This window comes from Haemaphysalis longicornis, unplaced genomic scaffold (assembly GCF_048455015.1).
Source record: "Haemaphysalis longicornis isolate Haplotype H1 unplaced genomic scaffold, Haemaphysalis longicornis Haplotype H1 scaffold_1, whole genome shotgun sequence".
NCBI lineage: Eukaryota > Metazoa > Arthropoda > Arachnida > Ixodida > Ixodidae > Haemaphysalis > Haemaphysalis longicornis.
In genome coordinates this window covers 336,490,757-336,509,149 of record NW_027526203.1, presented here as the reverse complement: position 1 = coordinate 336,509,149, position 18,393 = coordinate 336,490,757, and the positions used below count along the sequence as shown (strand labels likewise).

General features: G+C 49.0%; 1 protein-coding gene across 1 annotated transcript in view; it reads right to left on the bottom strand.

Annotated features, from left to right (window-relative positions):
* Positions 1-1,302: 1,302 nt before the first annotated feature.
* The window catches only part of LOC144170522 (ornithine decarboxylase-like), an 88,460-nt gene continuing 71,369 nt past the window's right edge, over positions 1,303-18,393 (bottom strand). The window contains exons 7-10 of the mRNA XM_077700380.1: positions 13,537-13,702; positions 8,429-8,582; positions 3,639-3,742; positions 1,303-1,682 (exon numbers count right to left, since the gene is read on the bottom strand). Coding sequence (XP_077556506.1) covers positions 1,380-1,682; positions 3,639-3,742; positions 8,429-8,582; positions 13,537-13,702 — 727 coding nt within the window. The 3' untranslated portion in view covers positions 1,303-1,379. The remainder of the gene's footprint in view (positions 1,683-3,638; positions 3,743-8,428; positions 8,583-13,536; positions 13,703-18,393) is intronic.

Sequence of the window (18,393 nt, the reverse complement as noted above, 5' to 3'; positions counted from 1 at the left end):
TGGTTTTGAAAAGCTGCTCTGGTGGACCCTATGCCGGTACGCCTTTTAAGGCTAGGTCCGCCCGTTGTTCCACACCACTCTTCTCTTTGTCATGGCAGTACAGCGAAATAGCTCACGGCCAGAATGAACGATTCATGCGTGCAAGCTACGAAGTCTGTGAGCCGAGAGATACGTGATGTAATGAGAAGCGTTCAACGTCTCAGTCTCTGGCGAAAACGCCACTAGCTTTAACCTCTAGAAGGTAATACCCACAGTAACTGAATCTTTCCCGGGCGCTGGGCTGCGAGGCACTTCCCCAGCCGGTACCTCGGGTGCGGTAGAGCGAAGCCAGTGTTATCTTGTGTGACATCACCGGACGCACTCCGCGAGCCGCTTTCTGGGCCTTGCGTGTGCGATGTGCGGAAGCCAGAGTTATCTATAGTAAAAGATAAAACCCAGCGGCGCACCAGGCAAGGACGTCAGCAGCAGCAGCAGCAGCTCCATGGAAACACGAAGAGGAGCCAAAAAAATGTTTCTCTTTATAGAGTCCGCATTCGGTTTCTACTCCATAAACCCTACAAAATCTGGTAATTCCTTCTGATAAATCATCATCATCATCATCAGCCTATCTACATCCACTGCAGGGCAAAGGCCTCTCCCAAGGATCTCCAATTATCCCGGTCTTGTGCTAACTGCGACCAATTTATCCCCGCAAACTTCTTGATCTCATCTGCCCATCTAACTTTCTGCCGCCCCCTGCCACGCTTGCTTTCTCTGTTACCCTTAATGACCAACGGTTATCTTGCCTTCGCATTACATGCCCTGCCCACGTCCATTTCTTCTTCTTAATTATGCCCATAACACGCGTTTGTTCCGTGACCCAATCCGCTCTCTTCTTGTCCCCTAATGTTACACCTATCATCTCCCGTTGCACTGCTCGCTGAGTCGTCCTCAAATAAGTTCTGATAAATAAGTATCCGTAAATTTTCCGACGGGCCTTTTTCGAAGATATTCAAAATTATTCCGAAGAGATGTAACCCCACCGCTACTGGAGGAGTGCGTGCTACAGAATACTTGGGATTAGGACACCTGACAACGCCGACTATTTTCCAAAAGGTCTGCAGACAAATTTGTTACGGACGCACTGGGGCAAGGTGCTTTGAGCGCTAATTTTATTCGCAAACTCTGGCCCGTGCCTGACGCAGTAACTACAGCTGTTCTGCTGGCGGGTTACCCTCATGTCAGCGGGTATACTGATTCTTGCGTCATTGGACAAACATGTTGATATCACAATGTCAGAGCAATAATAGACAATATGTTCCTACTGGCACTTGAACAAATGTGGTGCAACAAAAACGCCGTGAAAGATTCTCGTCGTGAGAAATGTGAAGTCGATGGTGTTATAGAGGGCGCGGTTTAAGCGCGCGCTCCAGGTGTCCGTATCCGCTGCGCACGCGCATGGCCTCGAGGATGGGCTGTACAACGGGGACGCCTGAGGCGGAAGCTATGTAGTGGACACGCGGGAAGCCTAAGCCGTTGAAGCCCGAGGCGACTACGAGGGAGTAGGAGCCCATGTTGTCCAACGTCAGCCACTCGCCCTCGGAGACGGCGAAAAAGGGCGATAGGGCCACCACCACGTCCCAAGGGTGGCATGTGGCGCCCCACATAGTTGTCAGCACATTCCGCGGACGGTTGAGCGGCGGCTGGGTGGACGGAGAAGGCAAGGGAAGATAGAATTAGGAACTCTCCGGCATACACCCAGAAGAACTCAAAAAGAAGCAAACCAAGAAATGTTACGGGTCAATCCCTTTTTGGTAGGAATTGCTAAGAACAGAGAACGGGGTAAACAAAGGAAGAAGCGTAATGAGGAACCGGATTGTTATAACCGCACTCTGGGCGCAGCCATACCAAGATAGCGTCAAAAAACAACCCCGTTCTGATTGGCTTCAAATCTTTGCTACGAATGTGAAAGCCAATGAAAAGAGGCACTCGGAAAGATGGCGACGATCTAGTAGCACGGAAAATAGGGCCCCAGATTACCCTGGGGACTCTGTGACGTACTCTGCAAAATCTCGATAAAATGCAAAGGAAAGAGAGAAGTTCCAGCTATAATTAATTATTTCTCAGCAAACAATGCTTCGTTAGTCGTCGAATACAAACTGAGAGTGGTACGAGATGGGTGACCTTTCAGTTACAACAAAAAGTTATCTGGCCTTTACTGCCCTTTCTATCATCTCTATCCCCCATCCGATGCGCAAACCTGGTTTTAATGAGCACTATCACTCGGTGAATTATTTCGCGGCGGGAATTCTCTCCACCTAAGAAAATTACTGGAATTTTTTATATGTATGTTTTATCAAGAACATGCCCCCCTCACACCTCCCCCTTTTTCAGTACGTTTCGAGCCCTATTTGTGGTGCGTGTAAGGATACAAAGTCTAACACAAGGAACTTGAAGTTGTATTTAAGTGCACGCCAAAGTGAAGTTCAGTACCCCTGTCTGTGCATGCTGCCAGACTCTGCACTTATAAGTATGCACTACTGCTTATTCCCGCTTCGATTTGGAAGCCCACAGATATGCGACGATTACATGTGCTTTGTCACGCCAGGTAAGTTTGCTGAGCAACAATAAAAATTACACCTCATATCTGAAAATGAAGTTTTTGTTGAGCGAAGAACATCTGAGGAATCGATAGAACTTTGCATTTTGTACAGTGAAGCTTTAAGTGCAGAGCTGCGCTGCCTGACACGAAAACGCGAGACGAGCAGGGGGCAAATACACGGGAACAAGACGAGGTGCAGGTGAACAGACGAGGTGAGACGTCTGTTCGTGTGTATTTTCCCCCTGTTCGTCTCACGTTTTCGTGTCAGGCAGCGCACCTCTGCACTTTGGGATGTCCAAACACCAGCAACTACTAGCCCACTTCCAAGCTTTGCTGAAACTGCTTATGGCTAGGGTTCTGTGGATCTCTTGTCCGCCAACAAATCTGGGGCGGCAAAAACGCTTTACGGTTAATCCGACATTATCGCGAATGCTCAGCAGAAAAGAGCTGTAACTCTTGTTTTATCGAATCTTTGCGACAAACATTTGCACGGAAATAGGCCGCTAGAACGACTCTATCATTGCCCCGAGTTTCAGTTACTTGTCATAACTAGTTCACAGTGAAGTGGTAAACGTTACTGCAGAATGGCCGTCTGGTACCAATACATGGGCATCTGCGGGAGGAGTATGCATGTTACCGAAACCGGCTGTGACTCTTGTTTTATTGAAACTTTCCAAACAAGAACTACAGGAAAATTGACCGCTAAGAATTCCCTATCGATACGGCGAGTTTCATTTTCTCGTCACGATTAGTTCGCAATGAAGTTATAAACGTTTCAGGATTCCCGTATGCTGTGAATACATGGGCTTGTGTTGGAGGGAAGCGGACAGTCCGATATTTCCAACCAGGACAAAACTTTAGCCCGTCCAAGTTCGATTAAGTAAGCGCAATTCCGTACTCCCCGCCATTACCAAATGATGAGAAAAAATGAATACGTGCGCGTTCTCTAACCATATGTGTGATGGGATTTTATATAGCTTCGCTGGTAATCCACCCTCAGAGAGTGGAATGGCTGCTAATTCTTTTTGTTGCGATACACACTGTGAACGCTACAAACCTCCAGGGGGTTTATCTGAACGTCCATGAGCTCAAACAGGTCCTGGTTGATGACGTTGCGCTTGCTCTCGTTGATGAAAACGTCGTGGTGGTCGTAGAACTTTCCTGCAACATGCACGGACAGACGTTTATGCACGGCCAGAGGGAGTCCTGTAGTGCTAGAAATTTACATCGATCGGTTAGGGAAATGGTACCCCTTAGACTTGCAAAGGGTACATGTACTGCAGATAAATTGTCGTGCATTTTACATTGTTCGCCTTTCTCGCTTCAGAGTGCAGTTGCTTGGGCACCCACGTAGTGCCATGCCGAGACGGCTTAGGGCTTTTAGAGATTATTTTGGTAGTAAATTCTAAAGGTGCTCTTTTAAAGTTTTTTTTTCTTCATAAAGTTCCCAGCATTTGGGAGCTCTCTCGATTTACGACAGTTTAAGTTTTTCAATGTTTATTTATTCCAGTTTTAGGGAACACTCTTAAGGCAGAAATACGCACTTCGGGTGCGAACAAGCTCTTTAAACAATCTGTAAGGCGACGAAGCAACGTGTTTACTACTTCTTGAATAAATTAACCGCATTTTAAAAATATGTATGCCCTCTAGTGCAGCCCATTCTTTTTGGTTGATGACCCGAAGAACCTAGAGGGCCTTTTAGAAATATGAACTGAATTCTAGAATAGCCAATGTGTGCATTGCAAAACTTTAAAGGGAGGCCAGTTGTGTTGTGTTGTGTGTGGTTATTGGAGAGGAAAGAGAGTGGGGAAAAAACCCGGTAACTGTCTCTCAGAGAGGACACCTTAACTAGGTTTTGGTTAGGTGGGGGAGGGGAAGGAGTGTGGGAGTGGAGGGTGGTAGGAGGTAGAGGGAGGGTAGGTAGGGTTGAGCTTAGAGGAGTTCAGAGAGGCCGGAGGCTTCGACGAATTTGACGATGAGGGATGCCACTTTGAGGCGGGTGGAGTCCGGTCCATTTGGGAAGAGCACATCTTGAAGTGTGGAGTGTGGTAGTCTGAGTCTTCTCAGTGCGTTGATGAGAGAGGTGCGAGGGGCGTCAAGGTGAGGGCATTCGCAGAGGAGGTGTTGAATTGTCTCATTTGCGCCTTGGCATAGGTGGCACAAGGGGGAACCTGTCTTTTGTAGTCGATGTCTGCGATCGGCGGTCCAGGAGTAGCCTGTCCTGAGGCGGAGGAGGAGAGAGCGGTCTTTTCTGGAGAGGCCGTGGGCTGGGAGGGGGCGCGGAGGACTTGTGTGGGAGACTCGGGGGTCGGGGTGGGATGTACTGAGGTGTCGTTTAATAATGTTGCGGGCCTCGTCGATTGGGAAGACGTCGAAGGACCGTTGGTGAGAGTTGTTGGCAGCGCGGTCCAGGGCATCCGCTTTCTCATTTCCTTGGAGACCTATATGGCCTGGGATCCATTGGGAGTGGACCTTGCACCCTTCTTCAAGTTGGTGAATATTTCCAATTAGGTTGTGAATGCACGGGGCAGCACGGTTGGGGTTGAGGATCTTTTGCAATGCAGCCTTTGAGTAGGAGAAGATTGCTATGGTGTCAAGTGGGAGGTGGTCTTTTGCCATGTTACAGGCCAGATGTAGGGCTGCGATTTCTGCTGTCGTGGAGCTAACAGTAAAGTTGAGATGGTAGGTACGATTGTCGTCGAGGGATGGGAGTGCACAAGCAGCTGCGCCTGTTCCGGTGCTTTGGAGATTGGATCCATCTGTGTAAAAGTGTGTACTGTTAGCGAAGGTTTCGTGTATACGTGCCATTGCCTCTTGGTACGGGGCGCATGTGGGGGTAGTACGTTTTGACGTGGTACCTGGTAAGGTGGTGCTGATGCGCAGTGGGGGTCTTTTATGAGGGGGAAGGCCAGGTTTTGAGGTTGAGTGGTGTTTATGTGTGGAGGGGAGGATTTCTTGGTATAACGTGGCCAGTGCTCCCATTTGTGAGTGAGGTCGAAACTGGAGGCGTTCCAGGAGTGCCATTCCGTGTTGTGTTTTATGGAGGCGGGCGATGTGTTGGAGACCTCTTTGTTTGGCTTGCAGGGAAAAGGGCTACGCCTAAGCTTCTAAGAGGGTCTTGGCTACTTGAGAGCTGCGCGGAAGTCCTAGACATAAACGAATTGTTGCACGTTGGTGGGCGTCGAGGCTCTGCCATTGAATGGCAGTGAGGTTGATGAGGGGTAGCGCATAGATTATCCAGGAGCCTGCAAGGGCTTCGTAGATGCGGAGTGCCAAGGTGTGTGAGCAGCCCTTGCCGTGGGCGAGGAGTTTGCGAGCGATTTTTTTGGCAGAGTTAGCCTGCTTTTCGAGGGCATTGAGGGCAGGTCTCTAGGTGAGTTTGGGGTCGATGAGAAGTCCTAAGTATCGTACTTTTCGTGCCCATGGTATTTTTTAGCTTCCAATCGTGAGGTGTCGTGGTTTCTTGGCTCCTCGGTGACAGAGGAAGAGGGCTTCTGTTTTATTTGGCAAGGCTTTGAGGCTGAGGCCTGAAAGTGTGTTGATAACACTGTCCAAGTTTTCTTGGAGACAAGTTCGCATGAGATTTGTCTCAGTTCGAGGTCCGCAGACGAAGAGGGCAATATAATCTGCATAAATGGTAATATGCACCTTGTATGTTTGGGTCTGGGAGATGGCATAAGGGAGTCGGGCGAGAACGAGGTCAAAGAGAGAGGGAGATAATTTGCTTCCCTGGGGTACCCCAACTGCGACCCGCCGTTCTGTGCTGCTTATGTGTCCAATCTTGACTGTGAAGGTCCTGTTGGAAAGGAAGGCGTGGAGGTAATTTTGTAAGTGGCCCACGATTCCAAGTTTGTCAAGCGCGTTTTCGATTTGAGAATGTGGTAGATTGTCGAAAGCTGCTTCAATGTCGAGGAGTCATGCATCAGTCTTATGTAGATATTGTGGGGAAAAATCATGCTGCAGTTGGCAGCTAAGACGATGATATCGTGTGGGCATCCATTCGACCCCCCTTCCCTCTTCTGCGAGTGCGGCCCTCAGCCGCGAGCGGCGCGCGTTCGCCCGCGAGCTACGTCCCGTTGCTACGTCGTCTCGCGGGCCGGCGCGCGAACTGGGCCGCCATCGCCATCGCTGGGTCGTGGTGGTGGTGGTGATTTATTAACAAAGGAGGGAAGAGAAAAGGCCTGGGGATATTGTTGAGCTCAACGGGGAGTTCGCCCTCATACAACCCAGTCCAGGGGAGGAGATTGGGGCTTCAAAGGATAGGAAGAGAGAAGGCGGAAGAGAAGAGCGGTAGGAGAGTGGGGAATAGCCTATATAGCGTTCGTTTCGTCCATGACTCGATGGATACAAACGCAGCGCTAGTCCTGTTGTAATCAGGACGTTGAGTAGGTGCTGGAAGACCTCCCGTCGAATGGCGTCCGGTCCCGTGGGGAACAGGAAGTCTTCTAGCTTGTTGCTTGGGGCACTAAGTCTCTGGAATGCGGCCCGGAGTTCTGCCCTCGCGGTGTCGTGCTGGCGGCAAGAGCACAGTAAGTGCTCTAGCGTCTCGGGCTCTGGGCAGTCGGCGCAGGTGGGGGACGCTCGGCGGCCTTGGTGGTACAAGCGCGCTCCCACGCTGCAGCAATTGAGCCGCAGGCGAAGTAGGAGCGACCGGGCGTCCCTGCTAATGTGTCGGGGCAAGACCGAGCACGAGGTCGCGGGTTCGATTCCCGGCCGCGACGGCCGCTTTTCTGATGGAGGCGAAAAGCAAAAACGCCCGTGTGTACTAGATTTCGGCGCACGTTAAAGATCCCTAGGTGGTCAAAATTAATCCGGAGCCCTCCACTACGGCGCGCCTCATCGCCTGCGTTGCGTCGGTGCGTTAAACCCTACAATAAAAAAAAATACGGGCAAGACCCCTGGGGCCTGACCACTGACTACTCGGGCATCTGGATGCATGGCCTCCACAACTCGTGCCAGGATAGTCCTTGCAGCGTCAAATGGCACCACATCCCGGGAGGCTGGGACCATCGCCATCACTCCTCCTCACCCAGCAGCCTTCCTCCTTTCCTCCGCTCCTTTTAAGGGGGGATGGAGGGCAAACAAGGCTAAAAATTAAAATTTTCTTTATTACAGTGCCAAAATATTCTGTCACTCTTCGGGAACATCCCCACGAAGTGGCATCCTCAGATGCGCAACACAAGTCATTTAAAAATGGCGCTCCGAACCAGGTGTTAAAGATCTACCAAATATTGATATGGGACTATTTCTCTGTGCTCTTCAGATTCGATGTGCATGGATCCGAATTTAATCAATTATGTTAACGTGCAGATTCCAGGCACTCAGCCTCGAACCACATTATAGTTCGCCTGATTTTTCGTGCCTTCAGCATCTCCTCTACTAAGCATGAATTTCGACAATAGGAGTAATAAGAAACTGATCGAATCTTTTAAACTACTATCATACTATGGTATTGACGCCATTAACTTCAGACACCTCCAAAAATTGCAAGAGCATCATGGGAATCAACCTTTTTACATTTGGTACCAGTCTCAGCGAACTGGTCCGCTGCAAGGGTTGGAATGTCCTTAAGAAAAAAATGTCCCAAAACAAGCTCCTCATATTCACTCAGCCGTTATAACCGCATTTGACGTAATGTCTCCACAAAATCGCCCTGCAGCACGTAACAACCCCCGAAAAAGCGTAATGGCTAAGGCAAGAAGTGCTGAAGAACTCAGAAAGGACGCTGTTCGTGAACACGTTTGTCCGTATTTTAATGTCAGTGTTTGTTGGAGCGGTTGGGATACATCTACCGTTTTGCGTCGTATTATGCTGCAATAATGCCACATTAGCGAAAGAATTTTTTACCTTCGATGGAGATCATTTTTCTTCTGACGCCGACAACCCTGGCGATTAGTGTGTACGCTGACGTAATAAAGAATTGGCCGGGCTCGGCGATAACGTTGATGCCGCTGGAAGGTGGAAAATGAATGTCGATGGCTTCTCTGATGACGCGACACACCTGAACGAAGAGACAATACGCACGCGTCAAGAATACGAATAAAAGGTTTATTTGCAAGTATAAAAAATGAGTTGTGGGCCTAAGGTGAAGGCCCATACTGGTAGGTTTTCTCCATTAAGCACAGCTTTAATGGAGAAAACCTACCAGTATGTGTTCAAGATGCCTTGAATTCGGCATCAATGAAATTCCAGAACACAATTGCCCGCACCTTCTACCGCCCTCTCTCCAAAAAAATTCCCCCGCATTTCCCCGAGGGGGAGAATGTGAAAGTGCGAATGCACGGTTGTCGGCCCGCTTGCGGCGCTTGCGCTCGGCCCCCGCAGCCCACCGCCTCGCCGCCTTCTCTTCCATCTCTTCCATCGGGTTTGTAGTATCACGTGTACACCACGCAGTTATCAAGCCGCTATAACGCCGCTGAGTCGCCAACGCACGCCGCTGACGACGTAGTTTGAGTGCGTTAAAGATATAAGACGCGTTACTCACACTGATATCAGCGTGGCGTCCGTGGCTTAGTCGGTAGCGCGTCGCGCTGCGGCCGCAAAGTCCTCGGATCGAAACCTGGCGCCGGATGCGGTTTCTTTTTTAAATATAGAGGAGCACTGCGGACGCCGACGCCGCCGCCGCCGGCGGTGGATGGTTTGGGGTCGCTTATAAAGTGCATTCGCACTTAAAAGATAATTACAAAGGGTTTTGAGTGGTGCACGATGGGGACCGTGATGGGAATATGAAGATTCTAGAAAAAAATATCTGGAGTGCCAAGATGGTACAGGTGCCAAGGTGCCAAGGTATGAAGTGTCAAGGTGCTACAGTAGCAGAGAAAAGGGCTGTTTATTTATTTATTTATTTATTTATTTATTTATTTTATTTATTACAGCACCCTCAGGGCCTTTACGGCGTTACAGAGGGGGTGGGTACAGTGCATAAAAACAGGTAACAGTGTAGAAGTACAGGCAGTATGTAAACACAAGCATATGTCCGGCAACCAGGTTACCGCATTACATGTACAGAAAGTGCATTCTTGAATGATGCAGGATCTTCAATGGACACAATGTGGTGGGGAAGGTGGTTCCATTCCTCAGACGTTTTGGGGAGAAATGAATCGGAGAATGCGTTGGTGCGGCCAGATGGAACGGCAACCTTGAACGGATGGTCGATGTGGGATGATATGTACGTGGGCCGTCAGAAAAGGTCGCGTCTCATAGATGGGTTATGGTAAAAGATTTTGTGAAACAGAGAAAGTCGTGAAATTTTTCTGCGATTGTGTAAACTTGGTAGAACCAGGTTATTTTTCATTAGTGAAACACTGGAGCTACGGGAGTAGTCGGAAAGTATAAATCGAGCTGAACGGTTTTGTACGGATTCTAGAAGAGAAATTAGGTTTTGTTGTGCAGGGTCCCAGATTTCCGAGGCATACTCTAGTTTAGGGCGAATTAGTGTCCGATAAAGTGTTAACCTAAGGGAGGATGGAGCATGAGAGAAATTACGGCGAATATATCCCAAGGAACGGTTTGCGCTGCTGCAGACATAATTAATGTGTGTGTGCCATGTTAAGTCATTGCTGATATGAACACCAAGATACTTGTATGATGTAACGTATTAGAGAATGGCTCCGGTAATTTTGTAATTAAAGGGCTGCTGGGAATAACGTTTGTGCGTAATGGTCATGCTTTTGCATTTGTTTGTGTTAAGTGTCATGTGCCATGTGCTGCACCATTTAGACACAGTGTTGAGGTCGGCTTGTAAATTAATGCTGTCTATTTGGTCATGAATTTATCGATTAATTGCGCAATCATCAGCGAATAATTTTATGGAGGAATTTATACCATTAGGAAGGTTGTTAATCAATGTTAAAAAGAGCAGAGGACCTAACACGGAACCCTGCGGTACACCGGATTTAACATCAGTAGGGGGAGAATTGCATTCGTTAGCAGTCACGAATTGGGTGCGATTGGTCAAAAAGCATTCTATCCACTTAATCACATTAGGGTCAATGTTTAGGGTACTGAGCTTAGGAAGTAATAATTGATGATACATTTTGTCAAACGCTTTTTGAAAATCTACAAAGATGCAGTCTACAGATGAACTGCGATCCAGAGCTGATGCAATGTCGTGTGTGAATGTTTGAAGCTGAGTTTCGCATGAGTAATTTTTCCGAAAGCCATGTTGAAATGGGCTGAAAAAGGAGTTGGATTCGAGGAATGATACAAGGTTAGAAGAAATGACGTGCTCTAAAAGTTTACAGGAAATTACCGTTAACGATATTGGCCGGTAATTTAAAAGAGAGCTTTGGATACCGGATTTGAACACAGGGACGGCCTTCCCCACCTTCCAACCAATTGGCACAGCACACCACTGAAGGGATCGAAAAAAGATGTGTGACAGGATTATTGACGAATAAACTTCGGTGTTTTTTAAGAACTTGGCATTAATTTCGCCTACGCCACAACTGGAAGAAGGTTGAAGGTCACGAATCAGCTTCATAATTCCAACAAGATCTACTACAATAGGATACCATAGGAAAAAAGTTGTAATCACATAATTGCGGCACAACATCAGCAGGACAATTCGAAAACGACTTGGCGAATACTTCATTCAGAACGCGACAACATTCGTCACTGCGCATGACCTGTTTGTCAGCATTTCTAAGAGATATAATTTCTTTTTTATTTGGTCTAATTGTCTTCCAAAACGTTTTTGGGTTACTGCGGCATTATGAGGAACATCTGGCTACTCAACGTAGGACAAGTTCTTGTAGGTATTTTTTATATAACTGATATTTATGGCGAATTTAAATAGGCAGTTTTATGTAGGGAATTTGTAGGCAATTCTTCGGACTATTAGGTAAAGCGATAAATTGCCGTCCCCGTAAAACATGAAAGTAAAGGCAAAGCTGGAGATGCCGCACCCAATAAAACAAAAACAATTTGCGGTTTCGCGCGCTGAAGCTACGCCTGGGCTACTAGGCGCGCCGTACTGGACGGCTACGGATTATTTTGACCACCCGGGGATTTGTGGCCAACGCCAACGTATCGACGAACTGGTGTATTTGTTTTGCGCTTGCGTCAGAAAAACAGCTGCCTCGGCCGGTAATCGAGCCCACGTATTTGTTCTCAGAGTGCAACGCCTTGCAATAGTGGTGCAATTTATTTAATTGGGCTTACATTAAAACAGCACTTAGAGCTGTTTACTGCAATCATATAGTGACGGTCGATACTCATGTATTCAGTTATGCTTCAGAAATGGCATTTGAGTCCACGCATATAACAAACATTATTGCATGGCAGGTGCTATATAAAACACCGCAAAACGTAACATTAAATCAGGAGATTTTCGTGTAAGCGAGTTACACGCTGACGTTTGGCTTAAAATATGCTGAGGGCTTCTTTCGGGATTAAGAAAGTCAACACGTACGACCTCTTCACTGACGCATGTGCGTACAGCGATTTAGTAGGGCCGTCATAATCGCCGCGCACATTTAGGACCGTAACTCCGGTGGTGCTTCTGCACCCACAAAAAAAAAAAAAAAAAAAAAAAAAACTCTCGAAATAAATTTGGGTTCATAAAGCCGACCCCAAGATAGTACCGCCACATGAACGACGTCAAAAACCGGCGCCGAGAAACCCGGAGTGCTCAGCGAAAAGATGCTTCTTACATCGAAAACTTTCAGACATTCCGTTTTCGGGTGCTATATTTAACAGCAAACGAACGCCCTGCTTGGGTACTAACCAGATAGTTCGTTAGTGAACACCAAAGATTGAAGCCAGTTTGAAATGCCACCTGTTAGTACCCATTAAAAACGCCTGCTTATTACCGGTACGTACGGGTAGGTGAGACCAACTGCTCTGTAGACTTCAATGTGCACCATGCAAGCGTGCAGGTCTCAATACATAAAATGTTGTCTTAATAGACAGCCATGGCTGCATAGTGCTAATTACGCACTTCTTTACGCTTTCCAACCTGGCGCTCGAAGCTGGGTGAGTTGGACATATATGCGAATAAATATAATTCATACCTGCGCTATTCCGTGTTTATATAGCCCTATCACGGAAGAAAGAGATGACGGGAAGATGTAGCGCAAGAAAAGTAGTTGAGCGAAGACTTGTGCGGTATAACCTTGATGAACGTTCTATCACGAATTTCACATCAGTACAAAAAAATCATGCACCCCTCCATCTAACGACGACGATGATTGAAGGCGATGCTTTCTCGGGACGGATTCTTTGGTAGTCGTCTCAGTTTGGACGGAGTTTCTACCGTGTCGAAATTGAGCAATCGGATAGACGCCGGCTTCGTAACGCGCGGGACCTCGGTTCAATTCTGGCCTCTGAAGCGCTTTTTTCGTTCACTTCACTCACGATCATTCATCATCATCGTCAGACAAAGTTGGCTTTCCTGCAGGGCGCTTTCCCGTTAAAGTCGCCATCAGGGAGAGCTTTGTGACCTTCGTTAAAATCAGCAAGCTTCGCTTTGAAATGCCTAGATTCCCTCCTGATTTGTCTTGACGTCAATTCTGCCTCGGCTTCCCACAGCGAAATAGCGACCAACTTTCCAAATAACGATTATCAAGCTTGTGAATCTTTGGTGTTAGTTGGCCTTTTAGTCATTGGGACGTCACAAGCAGTAATAAAGTCGCAGCGTCAAACGCAACTGCTGCACGGATGAAACGCATCCCAGATATATGCGGCTGTTGATTTGCAGCTGGATTGCACCTTGGTTGTCGTGCCATGCTCAGGGCGTGATTGGTCCGCATGATGTCGGCAAAAGCGGTGATCAGCCGCGCACGTGTCTTGCGTGTTAACTAGTTTTGTCAATACGACCATGTTTTCCTAACCGTGATTAATGAGTGCGGCAGCAGGAACAAATCGGAAGCCCGCAGGAGATGGCAAAACGCAGGAGATGGCAAAGGACTTCTTGCATCTTCCAAAATAAAAGGGAGGGGGGCATGAGGCGGTACCTCAAGGAAAGCCTCCAGTTTTCTAGAACCGCCAGGGAAGCCACCTCCGATGTCGAGCGTGTCCATGCGGAAGCCCAGACTGCAGCCGACGTCGAATACTGCCTTAGCATCCTCGATGGTGCGTAAGAATACAGTTGGGTCCTTGAACGCCGCACCGATGTGGAAACTGCACAGAATCCCAAGCAAGATGCACATCGTTGGAAGGCACAAGGTGACGCCAAATCGGCGCCCTAAATCAACGACACGCATAACCACGCACACGCATGCACACACGCACAGACACACGCGCGCGCGCACACACACACACACGCACGTACGCACGCACGCAATTGCAGAGTGGTGCAGCTGACTCAGATGTAAAAGAAAAAAAAAATTCCCGCGCCTTCCCGAGAGGGGAACACGAGTAAATGCAGAGCATTGGGGCCTCAGTACTAATTGAAGGCAGTGTTGCTTCCATCGCTTCTTCCGTGATGCTGGAGTAGCAGACACGAGTAAACGTGGGCACGAGCGTCAACCAAGGAAGGAAGGAGCAACGCAGTGACTGAAGCACGAGCGACCGCTAGCCGCTTTAATTTGCAGCGCGCGCAGTAGAGGGAGAGCAGTACGGGGGGGAGAGCGCGCATGCGCAAGCAGCGGGCGCCCTTCCACAACCCACCGCGCTGCTATCACGCACCTGTTACGCCGAGACCGCGGCGGAGCGAACGGGCTGACTACGACGCATGCGCGCGCCAGCTGCTGTTGAGAGAGAGGAGGGAAGGAGAGGCGCACCTGCTGCGGACGCAGAACTGTTGACACCGTCCAACGCAGGAACAGGCGAGGCTAAGAAATGCTCTGCATTTAAAACAGCATGGGGTAGTTTCTAGCGCTCTCTGTAAGCTGTGTTCGTAGGTGTCGAGTATGCTGAGCCCAAGCATGCGTGTTCGATTCCCGGCCGCGGCGGCTGCTTTTCTGATAGAGGCGAAAAGCGAAAACGCCCGTGTATTCGAGATTCCTGCGGGCGTTGAAGATCCCGTGGTCAAAATTCATCCGGAGCCCTCCACTACGGCGCACCTCATCGCCTGTGTAGCGTCGGCGCGTTAAACCTCGTAATCATCAAATCAATCAGGTGTCAACTAAATCTACGAAAACACGAAAAACACTCGTTTGCACAATTTTTGCAGAACAAAGACATATAGAATTTTTTGAAGGATTTGAAGCGTCGAAACACAAGCTGCTGTCTCGTAACATCAAGCAGTTATAACTGACTACTTTGTTCCAAGCATTACAAAAAATGCCCCAGGACACCTAAGCGCTTCTTCTAAGTTGTGATTGCGAAAGCGTTCAAGTCCAATTGAACTCTCTGGGGAGAACATGGCGCCGAATGGATATGGCGGAATGAAGCAGAAACGGCCACAGCGCCAGCAGTGAGTGCGGCGGTGCGCCGCACATGAACGCCCTGGCTAGCTGGGGACAGCTGCGCCACTGAATGAGGTTAAGGCATATCCGCGTCCCTCCGTCCCGTATTTCGCACGACGCTCCGGTGGTGAAATCCCGCAGTCCTACTGCGCAAGCGCGGCGCCCCCACCGGTTTCACGGCTTCCGTGACGAAGCATCTGTCTTGTGTCCATCCATCAGTTCTCGTCTTATGCGCTATGTCGTTGTGTCGACGAAGCATCATCGCCAGTGCTGTGCTTTTCTTTGTGTTTCATTTCTGAGGATCGTCCGCTTTGAGCTTGAGCGGCGCGCGCTTGATAAGCGTCATGGCGCGTCGCAGCCAGTGGAATTTCGTGTGCCGTTTTGCTGCTACAGACAACACCGACGCCGGCTCTTTCGCTGAATGGTCCATTTAATGCTTCCGAATTTGTGCAGCTAACTCCCACACCAAGCAGTGCGCGCTGCTACTAAACAAATTAGATATTTCAAGGCGCGCAGGAATATGTTTGGTGACAGATACAATGGACAGACAGGGGGACGGAGGGGTCGACAGACGTGCGCCTTCCTCGGCTCGAGTTAAAAAAGCAAAAGGCTGAAATTCAACATCTATAAACTCACAATGTGGTGGGATTAGGACAGATATAGAACAGTGGCAGTTCATGCGCCCCGTGCAAATCCACTACATTACGCTGTAATGTTCGGTTCTCCAAAGCACGCTCCCTGTAGATCATGATGGCGCAGCCCAATTGAAGAAGCTTCCGGATGTGCCAGCTGGGGGCGTAAAGAAAAGGTTGTTCATTGCGAAAAACAGTAGCATCCCGTACGACTTCTATTTCCTTGTGTTATATATATTTTTAAATTTCTTTCTTTCTCACTCCCCCTTCCTCCTGAATTTCCTGAATTGAAATCCTGCGTACGCACGCTACTGAGTGAACGTGTCAACCTTTCGGCTGCAATACTCCGACCTGCTTGACGATGATTGATCCGTTGCCTTTCGCGCGGGTGCATGTGCTGGGCTGACTTGTACATGAGCGTTCCGCATGGGACCTGCCTGACTCCCTATAGTATTCGGCGCAAACTTCAAAAAGGCGTTCCCGTTCTCCGCGTCCTCAACCGAAAGCATGCTCTGGTGGGACACGTTAATAAGAAAAAAAAAGTGCTCGTAAACGTTTGCTAAAGCTGTAAACAGCCACTAATTTCACATTACTTTTTGTATATATGTCTCAACCCCCCAGTTTTCATTCCGGTGTAGTCGATTTACTCGGCGCCGCTTCAATGATCCTACTCGCCACCACCGACCATTTTTCACAACTGTTATACCCCTCACCGCCACCGATGCGTCTATCATAGTTGCGCACCCGGCTGATAACGGCGGTGACTCCAAGCATTACAAAAAAAACATTACCAGATGATAGCGGACAATAAACAGGAGCGCGAATGGGCGGCAGAATAACGTAGCCACGGCCGCCGAACTTTTAGTCGCCACCATTGCTGTCTGAAATTCTACCTCTCGTAGCAGTTGCGAAAACCGCCCGGATGTAGCACACCTTGCCCGCTTGGAACGCCCACGTGAGCCCATTGTTCTTCAGATTGAAAGGCTTTCTGAGCGACATTTTCACTGGTGCATTTCGCGCCTAAGAACCTAATCACCAGTTGCGGGTTTATGCGTTCACGGTATGAGGGTGGAAGGAGGGGGAGGGCACACGCAGTTTGGCTGCATGCGCGTGCCGACGACGCACCCTTCGTGCAGGCGGGAGATTTAAACGAGGAAGACTCACGGCTGAATGCGACCTGTCCTGCGCGGTCGAGCGTTTTGAGTTGTGGTCGGTGTGTTGCAGGGTGAGATAGACGGCTCTGAGTAGGGAAGGAAACGGATATGTTTGACCGATAGAATAAAGCTCGAGCCCTTCCAGGTTTTAACTCGATATGGGACGGACGCATGTCATTTGCTCGCAGAAAGAAGAGCGGAAATTGAAGGAGCGTCGCACCGCACGTAAGCGCGAATGCGCGCGACAACAAACAACAACCCTCTGCCACCGCCGTTGCCGCCGCAATTTCCAGCTCGCGGAGTAGCTGCAAATTCCTGAACAGGAACTTGCCCGCTTCGGTCGCCGGCGTGAGCCACCATTTCTTTCTTGTTTAGTTTGAAGGCCTTTCACAGCGACACTTTTGCCAGTGTCTATCACTTTAGGCATGCGCGCATTGCGGGTTGCCGGTTGATGCGTGCACGGGTGGGGAGTAAAAACAGGGGGGAGGGCGTGCACGCGCAGTTATAGACTTTACGTGTTCACTGATGAAAAGACTGTTGTGCTGGTGGGAAGTTTAAACTTGGGCGTCAAACGACCCTTTGCGACTTGTCCGGCATCCTTCTTGGTCGAGCGCAGTGGTTTTGTGTGTTACAGAGCAAGTAAGATGCCTACGACGCGTGATAGAGAAAGCCCTATTTTTGTGCGCTAAAGTAAAGCTCGAGTCCTTTCCAAGTTTCATTCAGCTAGTTGGCTAGGAAGTATGCTCAATTGCAAATTACACAGAAACATGTTTTTTTTTCGGGCACTCCGTGGACTGCGTCCAGCTTCGCAGGTCTTCCTTCTTCACATAGTGGAAGGGCACTAAATTTTTAAAAGAAAACTGATGACGACGACAATATTTAGCTTCCTTCATTTCAGTATAAGTGTATGTGCATTGGAACAACCTTGAAATGCAAACCTCGATGACGACGACAATGCTTCGCTTCCTTCACTTTCTTGGACCCTGGGCCGACAACAATGACTCATCTTTAGGGACAAAAATATTGCTGCGTTTTTTTTTTGCGGGATTCTAGACTAGGGAAAATTTTGTAATTCTTGAATTGTGCGCATGGCTTCAACTGTATGCGTTTGCGTCGTCATGTACTGTTGGTCACAAAATAAATCGGAACAAAGGAGCGGTGCGCAATAACTATCGGCGCGACGCCTTCCGGCCGAGCGCTTGCTGTCGAGATAGCTGAGGGCGCATGTATGTTCCAGTCCAATCAATGGATGTAAGTTTTCTCCATCTCGGCCGCAGCGCTTCGTTTCTCTCAAATGTGGCACCCGATGGCGCCTTGCGCGGTGCTCCGAGCGAGCGGCACGATTTTTTGCAGCGGCCGATAGCGTGTGGCATGCGCTTACGCGCGCAACGGCGCTGCTCATCTTTGCGATATGTTGTCGGGCGCTCCTTTCATTGCCATCTCATTGGATGTGCAGAAAACTGGTGTTCAACCAAGTCCGAGATAAAGATTCAACGCTCCGAAGTACTGCGATGTCGTAACTACGACTCTTCTGCCCTACGTCCTGGATGGCCCATTCGAGGACGGCTGTTTCCTTTTTCAACAAGGCCGAAGCCCTGTCCACAAAGCACGAGCACTGAGCGCTCCCCTGGAGGAACACGCGTGGCTTCAGCTGCGGTGGCCTCCGTGCGGGGCAG